Below are 15000 nucleotides of genomic sequence, written 5' to 3' on the forward strand. Positions count from 1 at the left end.
TTATAGGTACTAGGCAGCAGCTGGCCAAGGTTAACATCAGTTGCATTAGGGTTGGGTCTACTGATGTTTGTCCTGTAACAGTAGTTAGAAACCTAGGCTCTTGGTTTGATGAGCAGCTCACTATGTCAACTCATATTAGCAAGTTATGCGGTGTTGCCTTTTACCATCTGCATAATATCAAACGCATTCGCGAGTATTTATCTCGAGAATCAACGGAACTGCTTGTCCATGCATTTATTACATCTCGTGTTGATTATTGTAAGAGTCTTCTGTATGGGCTGCCCAACTACCAGCTTAACAAATTGCAGAGAGTTTTGAATGCCTCAGCCAGGCTAGTTTGTAATGCCCCTAGGTTTTGCCACATCTCACCCCTTCTTTGTGGTCTGCATTGGCTTCCTGTTAAAGCCCGGATACAATTTAAGATACTGCTTATTACATTCAAAGCAATTCACGGCCTTGCTCCTAAATATCTATGCGATTTAATAACACTTAAATCGTCCTCATATAACCTTAGATCGTCAGGTAGCATTTTACTTTCCATGCCAATTGTTTGATCGAAGACGTTAGGTGATAGAGCTTTTATGGTAGCAGCGCCAAGGCTCTGGAACTCTCTTCCAAAAAAACTTTGTGAGATTACTAATGTGAACAGTTTTACGGCTCATATTAAGACTTATCTTTTTAGGACTTTATATATAGTGGTGAGCAATTTTATATTCAATTCTTACTTGCATGCATATATATTATTTAGTTTTTATATGCATTATCTTAAATTCTTGTAAAGTAATGCAGTTGTAATGCGCAGCTGATCATTCTCATGTTAAGCTGCGCACAATAAGTTCACAAATTATTATTATTATTATTATTATTATTATTAATATTATTATTATTATTAAAGGAAGGGAGATGTCATATTACGTCATTCCATGTGCTCCCATCGGGCCTCGGGAGCTTAAAGCAGGACTGTGAGCATCAGCCATATTGCCTGCTCGTGTTGTTATGTAGTACCCGTTGCGTTGTTAAATAAAGAACTTAGAAGGCAATATTGTGACAGAGAGTTCTGGTAATTTTCTGTCATGGCTGCAGAATCTCTCACAAGAAGCTTTCATCACACCATTTGAACCTGCTAATGTAGAAGTTGACTCCAAAAAAAGTCAAGTAAGCCTCTGGTGTTCTGTTTCACAAGTCTCCCAGACGAGATGATCCTGAAATTCTTTCAAGAAGCTTATCTCTTACTGGAAGGTCTGCTACGGCAGATATTGCTTCACATCTGGCTGCATTTGAAAAATGCTAATGCAATATTAAACAACCGACCACATTCTGCTCAACCTGCAAAGGAAGTTTCACATTCTTACGATAGCTTTCAATATAAAAGTGGCTCCAAAAGGAAACCATCTTCCAGGGTTGTCAGCAATGGATTTAATGAGCATGGAACAATTATTGATCAGGACAATAAAGAAAGGTTGTCAGCGCAAGTACACATTCTTGACAACAATTTGCATAACATTGATCAAGATCATCACTATACTCCAGTTGGCCAAAAAAAATTATGCCACTGAGTTAAGTAAAGATTCCAAAGAAATTCATTCCCTAAAAGAACAACAACAGCAAGATGTTCTGAAGCAGCTTGAAGCTCATGAAAAGCAAAAGCTAGAGCTTGAGAGACGACTTATGGAATTATCATTTAGAGGGATCAATCATGGAACACCAGATGGTGAAGAGCTAGGCCAAGTGCTCGCGAACTCGTGTGGAGAAGTGTCGGCTGGTTTTACCAACATAACAAGCATTACAGCATCTTTCACATTAAAAAGATTCCTGGCTTTGAAAGTAGTGAAGACTAACCTTAGTCTTCACTACTTTCAAAGTCAGGAATCTTTTCAATGTGAAAGATGCTGTCCCTGTAGGGCTTTGCACACGTGTGGTCTATAAAGTTGTAATGCTTGTTATGTTGGTGAAACCAGCTGACACTTCTCCACACGAGTGTGCGAGCACCTACTTTCAGACAGATCTTCGAACGTTTTTAAACATCTGCAGAGTTCAGAATTTTGTAGGGCATCCTGCACACCGGATTGCTTCGAGATCCTGGACTCTGCAGCCACTAAGTACCAAGTGAAGCTTAAGGAATCCATCTTTATAAAATGGGACAAGCCTGATCTCAACCAGCAGGTGAAACACATTAACCTAACTATCTCCCTGTAAAGAACTAAGCGTCACTCATTTCAAAATTTTTGTTTTGTTTTGTTTTAGTACGCAATATTGACAACGCAATGTAATGAACTTTGTAAGATCGCACACGCTTTAAATTCAATGGCGATTTCAAAATATGTAACACTGAAGATGACGGATGTACCATTGAAACATGTCTGGAAAATTAAAGAAAGTTGTTATGTTTATACGACTAATTAAATTTTTAACTTTAATTTCAAGTGAACCAAAGTTTACCAGTCACCTTTACCTTGTCAGCAAGGTCACTAGTAAGAGCAGCTACTACATGTATCAATAATAACTTAACATGTAGATCCCTGTCTGTGTGTGCTTTATTTAATGTCCCACAAAATTTATGAAGAAGGGTCATTTTAAGAGAAGACTTGAGAGCCTAACCATTTCCAGATCTGCAGACAAGGGCAGCACGTTCTTTGTCCTCAGTTATTTAAAGGCACTGGTCGTTGGTTTTCTGGATTTTGAACCCACAATCTCCCTCTTGGTAGTCATAGTCAGATACTTGCACAACTGAACCTATCGGTTGGGTACAATGTATTTGAACTTTCTTCATGAACCTCAACATAATAACCTTGTACTAAAAAATGAACTAACAATAATTATTAATTTTGAGCATAGTTCATTCTCTTTTAAAAGCTTAAGTGGTGCACAGTATTCTCTGTGGACAAATTAATTCCCAATCAGTCATTCTTTCCCCTCAACCTAATGATGTTGCACGTGTTAATCATCATTTTGTTCTTGTAATTTAGTGTTTTGCTTTACACATTTAGCTCACCCAAGTCTACAAGACATGGACTATCATCAACCCCAGCTCCTGAAGCATCTCCCGTCCTGTTAGTGGATGGTGCCACTCCTCGTGGCGTACCTTTTGACTATGAATCAGTGGCATCAAAAGTTGTCGTTGTCAGAAACTACAATACTTCAGCAGAGCAGCCTTCATCAGATATACAATCTGACTTGATAAAGGTGAGATGATCAATATTCTTTTTAAAGGTATTATAATAATGCACCCAGCCCGAGTTCCACCCTGGGGAGTCAGGGAGTGAGGTCTTGTTAATAGATTGGTATTTCTTTATGACATAAAGGACAAAGATATTGAATTGGATCAATGGTCCTCAGCATTTGTCCTTAAAAAGACCTTAAATTGCTCATGTTCATGTACTCTTAATGCTCAGGTATTTCTTCAGTAACTGCTTACTTTTGAAAACCTTGACTGTACTTTGTTTTTTTTTGTGTTTCATGTTTTCTTTTGTCTAGTTCTGTAATCATTATGATAATAGGTATTACAGTAACTAGAGTAGTAGCTATGTATTGCTAAGTGCTAACGAAACAGTCAATGTAATACATAATTTGTAGATTAGTATCAGAGTGCCATTTTTGGACCCAGTAGTAGTTGTTACAGTAATTTATTATTTCAAAGTACTACAACTCAGCTTATCTAAGTTAACAATGACACAATAACAATAGAAATGTACATGTAATTGAAACCCTTGCACTCTTTGTATCTCAAACTACCGGTACACCAATGATAAATGTCATCATGTTTTGTATACAGCAATTAAGTTGGATAAAATCAATCCCATGTACAAAATCGCCAAAGTGTTTTCAGTGTGAAACATGCGATGGGTAATCAAACTGTCTGCACATGAAAGTTGTTTCACTTGTAGAATTTGTATTTTGCAAGATACATCTCCATGAATTATAATTATGTCAAATTGATCGTTTAATTGTGTACTTTACAGACAATATTATTTCCTTTGAAAATTTAATTAAATTGTTCTCGACTCAATGGTCACAAAATGAAAAACAAACTGTTGACGTGGGCCAAAATTTACTACAGCAGCCGATAAGAAGATGTATGCTGGTTCAGTCTAGAGCTTGTTCGCTCAATATGGAATGTGCTGGTTTGAAAGTAAATATTAAAGAACACTCAAGGCAAGCGTACACAACACAATCGTCAGAGAGATGGGAAAAAAATGTGTTTTCTCTCACCTTCAAATACAGGATCATACATACCCATGTGAACCATGTCTGTCTAATGACATCATACATCCAAACACATGCTTTTATTGGTTCTTGAAGTCACATGATAAGTGGCCTGTGTTCCCTTACAGTACATTAAATTTTTGCTCCGGAATACCCAAAATTTTTTCTGCATACACAACACTCACGCTTCGGATCTGTTAAGGCTGCCGCCTCGTCAGCCTCACGTCTTAGCTCGGCTGACTCATTGGCAGTTATATTCATTGTCAGTAACCAGACATCTGAAAATTGTATTTACTCTGACTAGTTATCTAAAGAAAACCGAGTGTAAGATATGGGTTTTGGGTTAAATGTATGCTTTGATGTGTTAATTCACAAGATTATTCTTTGGGATGTTTATTTTATAAACTGCTAAAGTTGCAATACGTTTTTATGAAGACTTGGCAAAGAACTAAAAAATATGTTAGACTAAGTTGAACTTTTTTCAAGTTGCCAAGCTTCAGCTGAAGAGACCACTGAACAGTTCCACATGTATTATACCAGCAAGGAGATGTTGATAAATAAACCAAGATTTATTAGAAATCTGGTTATATCAAGTTGTTCTCTTGAAATCCAAATTGAATCAAACTGCATTTGATAACTTGTCAACATAAAAAGCTAGAATTGGAGTTTTATTCTATGCAAAAATTGTGCCATAGAAGTGATTGTCCCTTTTAAGTCTTGAAGAAGTAACTTGAATATTGCTGTGATCATTTAAGTTGCAGTCTGGATTTTTCTCATGGTACTTGCTTGCCACCTTTGAAATTGGGATGAAAGTACTGTACTTGGATTGTGTCTTTATCAAGTGATGATGAGTCCTTGTTCAAAAGCAGATAAACTTACCTATTTTACACCTGCCTTTAGTTATAACTTAATGAGGTCATTTCTGTTTTCACTGATTTTTTTAACATGTACTTCTGTGCAATGAAAGGTGTTTTAGTGTGGAAAGAGTTAACCACAGCTCAGCTTGCATGTAAACTACTGGACAGAAATGCCTGTTTTCACATTCAAAGTAAGTTGAAAAGGTTGACTTGTGTCTACTTTTAGACCAGATCAGATTTACCAGACCATTGCAACCTTCTTTTGACTATTTACATATATTTCATGGTCATTGAGGGGAACCTTTTTCAGACCATCACTGTTTAACCTTTTATTTGTCTGGATCTTTTCCCCGCCCTCGTAAATCTAAGAAACTTGTTTACGCATACAGAAAGGCAGATTGGGAATATTTAAAATCGCTGTTTACACATACACCGTGGCATTGTGCATATTTTGACGACAACTTGGATGATAACTGGCAGGCGTGGTTGGATTTATTCTTTGCGGCAGTGGATCAGTGTATTCCGAAGCGGCGACGCAACAATAAATTTAATCCTCCTTGGATTTCAAAGGAGCTCATTAAGCTTTGTAGGAAGAAAAAATCTCTTTTCAGGAGGGCAAAGCGAGTAAACTCGGATCTCTTGTGGATGAGGTATCGCACTTTAAATAACTCTGTTAAGAAAGCGTGTAACGAGCCAACGAGCTTGCTTCTAACAACAATCCCAAGCCGTTTTGGAGCTTTGTGAAATCTATGCGTAAAGGGTCAAACAATCTCGTTTCACTTAATGTTGACGGCGTTACTCTCTCAAATGATCTTAGAATTGTTGAAAGTATGAATAAATTTTTCTCCTCTGTATTTACATCAGAGAACTGCGATAATTTTCCCGAATTTGAATATGTTACTAACAGTAAACTTTCAAACATTCTTTGTGACACAAAGGAAGTAGAAAAGCTGTTAAAAAATTTAAATATCTACAAGTCGCCTGGACCTGACAGTCTCTATCACCTCGCATTCTGAAGGAATGTGCGAGTGTTTTGTCATCACCTCTGTGTTTTTTCTTTAACAAATCATTTTCAACAGGCAAACTGCCACATCTCTGGAAACTCGCTAATATCACACCTTTGTTCAAAAAAGGCAGTAAGACTGACAGGAATAATTATCGCCAGATCTCATTAACATCAGTAGTGTGCAAGATTGCGGAGAAAATCGTTAAGTCTCGAGTGATGGATTTTTGGCAAAACATAAATATTTTTAACCCGAACCAGTTCGCTTACATGGAGGGTCGATCAACGCTTTCGGAGATTCTTTCTTGTTACGATGATTGGGCGAAATCACGTAACAACAGAAAGCCAACCGACATTGCCTTTTTGGATTTTTCCAAGGCGTTCGACAGTGTACCGCATGAGCGTCTTCTTTTCAAGCTCGAGCGTCATGGTATCGACGGCAGCGCTCTCCAGTGGTTTCGAAATTTTTTAATTGGCCGGATGCAACGCGTCGTCATACGCGGTACTTGCTCGTCCTGGTCTCCAGTTTTATCAGGTGTACCCCAAGGAACAATCCTAGGACCTGTTTTATTCATCTTATATGTAAATGACATTTCATCGGGAATTTTATCAACGGTTAAACTGTATGCGGATGATACCAAGGTTTATAGAGAGATCTCTGACATAGCTAGAGAGACAGTCATTCTTCAGTCCGACTTATTCCACCTTAAGAGTTGGTCTGAGACCTGGCAGTTAAACTTCAACGCGAACAAATGTGAAATTATGCAGGGAAGTGACACATAATCGTGATAAATCTGTTCCAAATTACTCCCTCGTACCGCGTGGAGAACGTCTCAGCTCAGTGAGTACTGTAAAAGACCTCGGCATCACAATCTCCCATGATCTCTCGTGGACTTTACACGTTGTCGAGGTGGTCAATAAGGCCAATAAAGTTCTCGGTCTAATCAAGCGAACAATCGGTTCTGTAAACAAAGAAATCTTTTCCACAATGTATAAGGCTCTTGTGAGACCAATCCTCGAGTACGCTTCCCCTGCATGGTGCCCTTACTTGGTTAAGAATATTGTTCTCTTAGAAAAAGTTCAGAGAAGAGCTTCTCGATTGGCCTTAGGCCAGCGAAGGGGAGAGATGTCATATGAAGATCGCTGTAAACTGTTGCGTTGGTCGCAGTTGACTGACAGAAGACTGTATTTTTCTTTGATTGAATGCTATAAACTTGTATTTGGATTGAATAGTCTTTGTTTTCGTGACTTTTTTGAGTTCGCGACAAAACGTACCAGGTCCAATCATAACTACAAACTACAAGTTAAATCGGCGAACTGTAATTGTTATAAATATTCATTCTTCGTTAAAATTATTCGCGAATGGAATGACCTGCCTGCCAATGTTGTTGAGGTAGGAAATTTGAGACGTTTTAAAATAGCTCTTAAATCATACATGTGTATTTCTTAGGTTCCACTTATAAACATATATATATATATTTTTGATTTTTATTTTGGAAGTTTATTTACATAGGGTTAACCTCCTAAACTTCCTTTTTAGGGTATTACTTGTATTTATTTGTTTATGATACCTTAAATAAAGCATGTATGTATGTATGTATATGTATATGTATGTACTACAGCTGTTTGATCATCACTTGGATCACCAGTTGTCTGATCACGTCTGTTGGACAGACTACATCTCTTGGAGTTTTCACTCCATGTACCTTATGTTTTCCCTGGTTTTTATTATGAAACTCCCACTGAATCTTATTATTCCTTAAGATATGCAAGCTTTCATTCTCCCACTGAATTAGCATAGTCACAGTGAAAATTTGAAGACCGTAGTTACTGTATGTTGTGTTAAAGTATAAAGATAATGATTGACACACTAGGTCTATCCTTTTCACCTTTCTGTAAAGCAATACTAAAACAATAAGCTTAGTTGTTGTTTGTGGAATTTCAATTTTAGAGTTACACTCTACAGGGGTGCCCTTCAATGATCCATGTTTGTTTTCTGAAAGCTTTGATTGAATTGTGGGTACCATACATGATGTTTTATTTTTTGGTATCTCCTGAACAGCGAAGTGTGTCATTGCCATTATACAATACAGGTACCTGTACATTAAGGGCTCTTCTTACACTTCAGTGAAGCGATCAGTGATCTCATATAAAAAGGACAGGAATGCTCGTCATCTCGCTTCAGGGTGTAAATTTCGGATTTTAGTCTTACCTAATTAAGGTGTTCTAGGCAAAACGCAATGTAGCCATGGAGCTCTCCTTTAGGGTTGCGCGTGAAGAAAGATAAAAGTGTATAGTTACACTTTTACATTTCTTCACGTAGGTGAAAGTATTAGATGACAATGTCTGTGCCATTAGTAAAAGTCACGGTATGTTTTAATATGGTCTCTTTTAGGGGTCAAAAAAAGCCTGGGCCACGCCTAAATTGGTCTACTATAGGGGTTTAATTTAAAATTTCTGATGAGCATCCCTCCCCATTTCTGCTTCAAAAAATTAATAGGTTTAAGTCAGAAACTAATTATGTCTAAGAAGACTGTTCTTTATTCCCCTTTAAAGAACATCTTAATTTTTTTTTATTTGTGTGTAGAACTTTTATGATTTCAGAATGCCATGTGATTTTGGCTGTCACGTAAATTATTACTAGAGTAGGATTGTCAAAATTAGCCAGTTTCCAGGAAAAAAGTAGCCACCTTCAGGGCATCCGCTGGCTACTTAGCTGCAGTGTTTCTCAAAAGATTTTGTCTTTTTTCAACTCGCCAACTATTTTTCCTGAATGGCCTGAATAGTTGCTTGCTGCCAGCTAACAACAAGACTAAGACGTAAGAACGAAGACCCCAGTCTTATCTTTTGTACTACACAATTTAAGAGCATGGTCTTTGTTACTTTTCATAGTACAAGACTTCCAGTTCCTTTCCTGTAATGTCCACTGTTTACAAAGGGTCTTAGCTTATGTACAACAACAACAACTAAGACTAGGTTTTAGTACCAAAATTAAGACCCCAGGGTCTTAGGTCTAAGGCCTTAGATTTTGAGAGTGTTAGTTTTCACGACACCTTTTAATAAATGTATCTCTTTTCCACAAATAATGAATCCTGTTAAAAATTTTTGTCAGAATTGCTATTCACATCAGCACCATTTCCCTTAGAAAACTCAAACGCACATTGTCAAATGGCGACGCAAGTTAATAAGTTTAGATACATTTTGTACATTTTCATTGGCAGAGAAAACTACATGTAGTCACAATGATGAGTGGATTAAATATGTTGTCCAACAACAATGTGAGTAAAATTCTTATTACAATTTGCTTCTATCTTTGAAGCATGACAGATTTTGCACAAACTTTTACTTTTTAAACGCTAATGATTTGTCCGGTTATGTATCATTTTTGACCAATGAAACGTTGGCAGTTATGTTGTGAAATTGACAATGTTTTTGGTGGCATATCAACATGTTTTGTTGCATGCTCTTCAACTTTTCACATTTTTTGTAAGAGCATCTGGGTTTTGGTTGGCCTGTCCTGACAACGTCTCTGCTTGTTTTGCAAAGTTAAACAAGTTTGGAAGGATGTAAATTACATGTACCCCTCTGGATTCGCTTTAGAGGAAGATTTCAAATGCTCCACGAAATACAGAAGTGTGTGTATCCAGAATACCCTAGAGAGAGAAATATTTCCTCCTCGATCTTTCCAATTTCACTTTAGTCTCGTGTATTTTTTTCTCATAATAGCTAAATCATGTATCTTTTCTGTTCTAATTTTTCTTTACTTCTCAGTAATGATGTATCTTTCAAATGGAGTTTTATCTAATCATCACACAAAAGCGTTTTTCTTCAGTCTTTTTAGTTTCTTGCTGTTCATTATCGTTGCAAAGAAAGTCACTTTTCAGACAAGCCCGGGCCTTGATACAATCTGAAATAACGAAAGCTGCATGGATTAGTCCTTTTAAGAAGATTGGTTTTCACACTAGATAACGACCCCTCGAACGATAGTGGCTTAATCTGCAATGCTTAGAACTCATGGAAGATAAATGTTTGCAACTCTTCAGAACTTCAAGGCAGATTCATAAATATCTCTACTCTCACGCAAAACCTGAAAATGTAAAGAGGATGTAAACAAAATATACTGGTATGTTGCCAAAAATATTGTCACTTTCATGACATAACTGCCAACATTTCATTCGTCAAAAGTGACACATAACCGTACAAACCACTAATATTGAAAAGTAAAAATTTTCACAAAATTTGTCACGATTCAAGGATTGACACAAATGGTAGTATTATTTAATTCATATTACTACCTTAACTAAAGATATCCCAACCCTTACTCAAATTACTTTATTAACGGGAGTAAGTTTTAACGGTTTTCAATTTTGCTAGTGTTTTTTTCTGCTGCAACTTATTTTTGCGGATTAAGTACATCCGCAAAATCTTCAAAAATTAAAGCCCGCGAAATAAAAGTGCTACACCGTAACTCCCGGCTTTTGCGATACCACTGATTTGGTGCAAACGTAAACGAAAAAAAAGACTTGACCTGTCAACAGATTAGACTGAAAAGAAGAGAAATTATGAAGCGGAAACAACATGTTTAGTCCTTCCTTAGTGTTTGGCATAAACGTTTGCTTAGGGCAACTGCAGACATGCATGACATGCAGGAAAACGTCCGTCAGAGTAATTCGCAGTTAATTTTTTTGCAGAGTATTTCACTTAAGGGCTAAGTCACCTTATTTTAAGATGTTCTGGGAAAATCTTTAGTTAATCGCGAGTTAAAAATCGAAAATGCTAATGTAGAATTTCCTTACCGATAAAATTGTCGTTACATCACAAACGAAATGGTTCTGAGAAAAAAGCGACCTTTATCGAGGCGATTTGTCATAATTTTGAAAAACGTCGGGTCGACCTCTTTCAAGATTACCCAAATGTAATCCGTTTCAATCTTGTACATTTATGTCCATCCGTGTTTCTCTTTCCTTTTGCAGTATTACTTTTATGTTGTTCAACAGTTTTAAGTGGTTATTGCAATGTTTCATTCTACTACTTTGGGTGTTTTGAGAAAAAAAGGAAAGGAAAGCAACTTATTAAGTGTCTAGTCGTTCTAGCGCTGTAGCACTAATTGGGGGAACTGTAAACTGAAATTAACAGTTAATGCAAATCAAGGCAAATATTCAGGAGATGGGAAAACCGGAGTACCAGAACCAGAGTAGAGAACCAACAAACTCAAGCCACATATGACGCCGAGTCTGGGAATCGAACTCAAGCCACATTGGTGGGAGGCGAGTGCTCTCATCACTGCACCATCCCTGCACCCCAAATCATGGAATTATATCATTTTGAGTGACATAGCCCCTTTAAAGAAGAAAGGAGTGAGTTTCTCTCAAGAGTGTGTTTTGTTATCTTTGAACTGAATTTATTACCAAAGCTTATAAGAGAAAAAACCTCAAAACGGGACACGACATTACATAATAATTCAACATGTGAACGTGTGTGCCAAAGAGCCGTTGCTGGCATGACGGCTGGGTGACCCCTCAAATGATCGACATCACCCCCCTCCCCCCCACTTAAAAAAATTACTGGAACGCTACTGTTCAATACCACCCAACTCAGTGCCTTGTGTTTTTGTGTAACACGTAGCACAGGCAACCCAGTTCACGCTCATGGAGCATCTAGTTTGACCTTTATTCCAAAACCTATCAGACTGAGCCCTACCAAGGGCTCATTGTCTAAAAGGGGTTCATGTGCACATCTTGTTCATTTTTAAAAATCCAAACAGCATTGAAAAAAAGTGTTTCTAATTCTTCCAAAACGGTGCTTTTTGTTTAACTAAGAGAATTAACTAGAAATGTATAATCAAAATCAGTATCATTATTTATATATGAATATTATTATTTTTAGATAGACAACTACATAATGACTGACCAATCGAATGCTCCTCTGCTCCTCATTGGCAATGCTGGCTCTGAAAAATCAGCTATCATGGCAAAGAGTGCCAATGACACCATAGCTAAAGCTGGCAGAGGGGAACTGATGAGTGCAAGGTAAATTTATGTAAACAGTTTATCTCTGTGTGAACAAAAAAGTGTGGAAATTGGTTTGAAAGTAAATTGATTGAAAATGTTGCAAACACCTAATAGGCAGCTCTGTAAAGAAATTATGGTTCTTTTCCATCAACAACCTCTACATGTTGGTCCACTCAAAAGCTATGCCCCGTTTAACCGTTTCCCACCTGAAAGTGAGACTTAAAAGACTTTACTCGTCGATTTGCTGCTTCAGGGGTGAATTGGTTAAAAGGCGAGTCCAAGGGTAACTTTTGCTTTTGCCCTCTGCCTATCTTCATGGAAGTATGGCATCGTAAGCATTGACGACAGTCATTTTTTTCCAATGTTTCATCGCTGTTTGCTTGTTTTCTTGTTTGATTGCCAAGTTTGAAACAAATTTTGTCTTGACCCCTCACTCCCTTGTTTTTGCAGTGGTTGTCGAGTGTTTCTCCACTTTGTGGGTGCCACGCCAGGATCAACTGATTTAGCTTTCTTCTTGCAATGGTTATCAAGGGAAATCAATGTGTCAAAGGTAAAAACAAGTTGTTTTTGTATTGTACATCAAATCAAAAAAGATGGAGACAATCCAGTAAACCAATCAAAACTCGAAGAAATTACACGTAGCCGACACAAAGCGCAGGAAAATGTGCACGCACGATTGGTTTTGGTGTCACTTCTGATTGGTTGACAAAATGGTGCGAGAACTTTGAACCAATCACTGAGTGAAGTAATGCAAAACCAATGCAATTTCGACACTCAATTGAAAACCGCTGTGAAAATTGTACTCTATGGTTCATTAAAATTCTTCCAAACTTCAGACGGATGACGGTAAGATCCAGTATTTAACCCGGTGGCTCCCAGAGACTCTTTCCCCGAATGTGAAGGTGGTGTTATCCATGATCAGTGACACAGAATGCCATCGTCTCCTGAGATCGATAATTGGCAGTGCTAATCACCCTTTACTTGCAGTCTTGAGGACTGAATTACGAAGGGCGCAGCTCACGATATCGGGCTGAAAGCATACGAGGGCGCCTCTGGCTGCCGCTATACAGTCTATGTTGATGACGGAGCACAGCGCCACAGCTAGATGTTAATTAGCTGTGAGTCGATTTTGATGAGGGAGAAAAACACTCGAGTCAGGTTGCATGAGGTCGACTGAAACTCAGCCCACATGCAAGCCGGGGCCAGAGTTGAACACCGGCAAGCAGTGGTGGGAGGCTCGATAGATAACCACTAAGCCACCTTGCCTCCCTACAAAAAAGGTCCTCGGGAAATCACTTGTGGGCAACTGGATTACCATTTTAGAAAGGTACAGGATGCTGCTGTACAAGTTACACTTTTCCCAACTATTTGCTGTTATTCTGAATTTATCAATGACTTCTAAAGATGAGGGTTTTTTCTATTCTGTAAATGGTTTTTCAAATGCCAGATCAATTTATGTGCAGAAACCCAACGTAGTTAGATGCACACCCATTTTGAGTAGACGCAGTACTCGGGTAACTTGGTCTTTTCGGGTTTACTCTGTGTTTGGAACGAAGGGGAATGGTATTCAATTTATTTTTCTTCTCTCTTGGTCGTCTTGATTTGCGTTATTTGTTAATTTCAGTTTCCAGTGTCCCCAATGAGTGCTCCAGTGCTAGAACGACTAGACATTTAAATAAAGTTCCTTTCCGTGTAGACCATGTGAGAGCCTTAGCCCTACGAATGGAATTGGGCCCACACAAGGACAGAGAAAAACTGACCACAAATAGTTAATTCTGTTGAAATATAAGTGCTACACGGCCGACGTTAGCAAGAACGTAACCCTTCTTTGTGTTTGAAAACAAGAGCAGACTGAATGAACGCAAAAAATAGACCGCGATAAACTCGAATCAGATGGAATACACTTCCTTTTGATGGGACGCCATTGCGTCACGGAATCAGAACTGCGGAAAAGGTAGTCTTAAAATAGTTCGGTCTGTAAAAATGCCGTGACATAGGCTTAGAATGGGAGTTGTTCGCTCCAAGTCATGTGCTTGTGAGCAGAGCTCCCACGAGTCTTCTATAGCGCAGTGGTTGAGAATGTTTCAAAGCAAAGGAGCGCTCGGGTTTTTACGAGTATTCCCATGTCACCATCGAGAAACATCCTTTCAAGGATGGTTATACATTCCACTTCATGTTTCTCTCTGTTGTGTTTGATTAGATGCTGAATAGGTCATTTGAACTGTGCTTGAAGACGTATGGTGAGAAGCACATGCTAATGTTGAGGCTTAATTTAAACATTGGAATTCTCAACGAAGATAACAGAGATCTACAAAAAGCCTACGATTACGTTGTCAAGTGGCATGAAACTTGTCTTGAGGTGAGGAATGATTTTCGATCATATTATTTTAAGAGATGAGGTGTGGCGAAAACGTCATACCACGAATTCACTAACGAAAAGCAAGAAAGTGGAGTATGGCTGCCTGTTTTTTTATCTTCATCTCTAGTGGGCAGGATGGAAGGGAAAATAACAGATTTATGCTGGGAACTATGCCATATTAGTATTCTCGTTATAATATGTTGTTCTCTTGGCTTTTATTAATTGTGGGTATTTTGTAAGAGCGTCAGATCTGGTGATCTCACAGTCTACTCGGAACGTCTACTCGCGAAAGGTTAGTCGTCAAGGTAATCAAAGCGAACGGATAAAGCCAACGGATACTTTTTGATACATAATCCAGAATAGTTAATGAATTGTACCTCTCAAGAGTATCGGAGTATGGTTTTTGAGGAGAGCGAAAAACCGGAATACCCGGAGAAACAGCTCTCGGAGAAGAGTAAAGAACAAACGAACAAAGTCAACCCACGTGTGACATGTGAATCGAACCCGCGACACTTTGGTGGTTCAGGTAGGAGGCGAATGCTCTCACCACTTTGCCGCATCCCTGCT

General features: G+C 38.2%; 1 protein-coding gene across 7 annotated transcripts in view; it reads left to right on the forward strand.

Moving 5' to 3' along the window:
* Positions 1 to 15000, forward strand: part of LOC138003721 (uncharacterized) — a 27672-nt gene that overhangs the window by 11596 nt on the left and 1076 nt on the right. Inside the window, exons 2-6 of one of the 7 annotated variants that reach the window (XM_068849930.1) lie at positions 2988 to 3183; positions 9285 to 9341; positions 11950 to 12092; positions 12525 to 12624; positions 14275 to 14433. In XM_068849930.1, the coding sequence (XP_068706031.1) occupies positions 9306 to 9341; positions 11950 to 12092; positions 12525 to 12624; positions 14275 to 14433 (438 nt within the window). In that variant the 5' untranslated portion in view covers positions 2988 to 3183; positions 9285 to 9305. Of the gene's footprint in view, positions 1 to 1083; positions 1758 to 2987; positions 3184 to 5170; positions 5219 to 9284; positions 9342 to 11949; positions 12093 to 12524; positions 12625 to 14274; positions 14434 to 15000 lie in introns of those variants that run through there. The other 6 variants (XM_068849932.1, XM_068849931.1, XR_011123633.1 and 3 more) reach the window with 6 other exon arrangements.

The sequence above is a fragment of the Montipora foliosa genome, chromosome 5 (assembly GCF_036669935.1).
Source record: "Montipora foliosa isolate CH-2021 chromosome 5, ASM3666993v2, whole genome shotgun sequence".
Lineage (NCBI taxonomy): Eukaryota > Metazoa > Cnidaria > Anthozoa > Scleractinia > Acroporidae > Montipora > Montipora foliosa.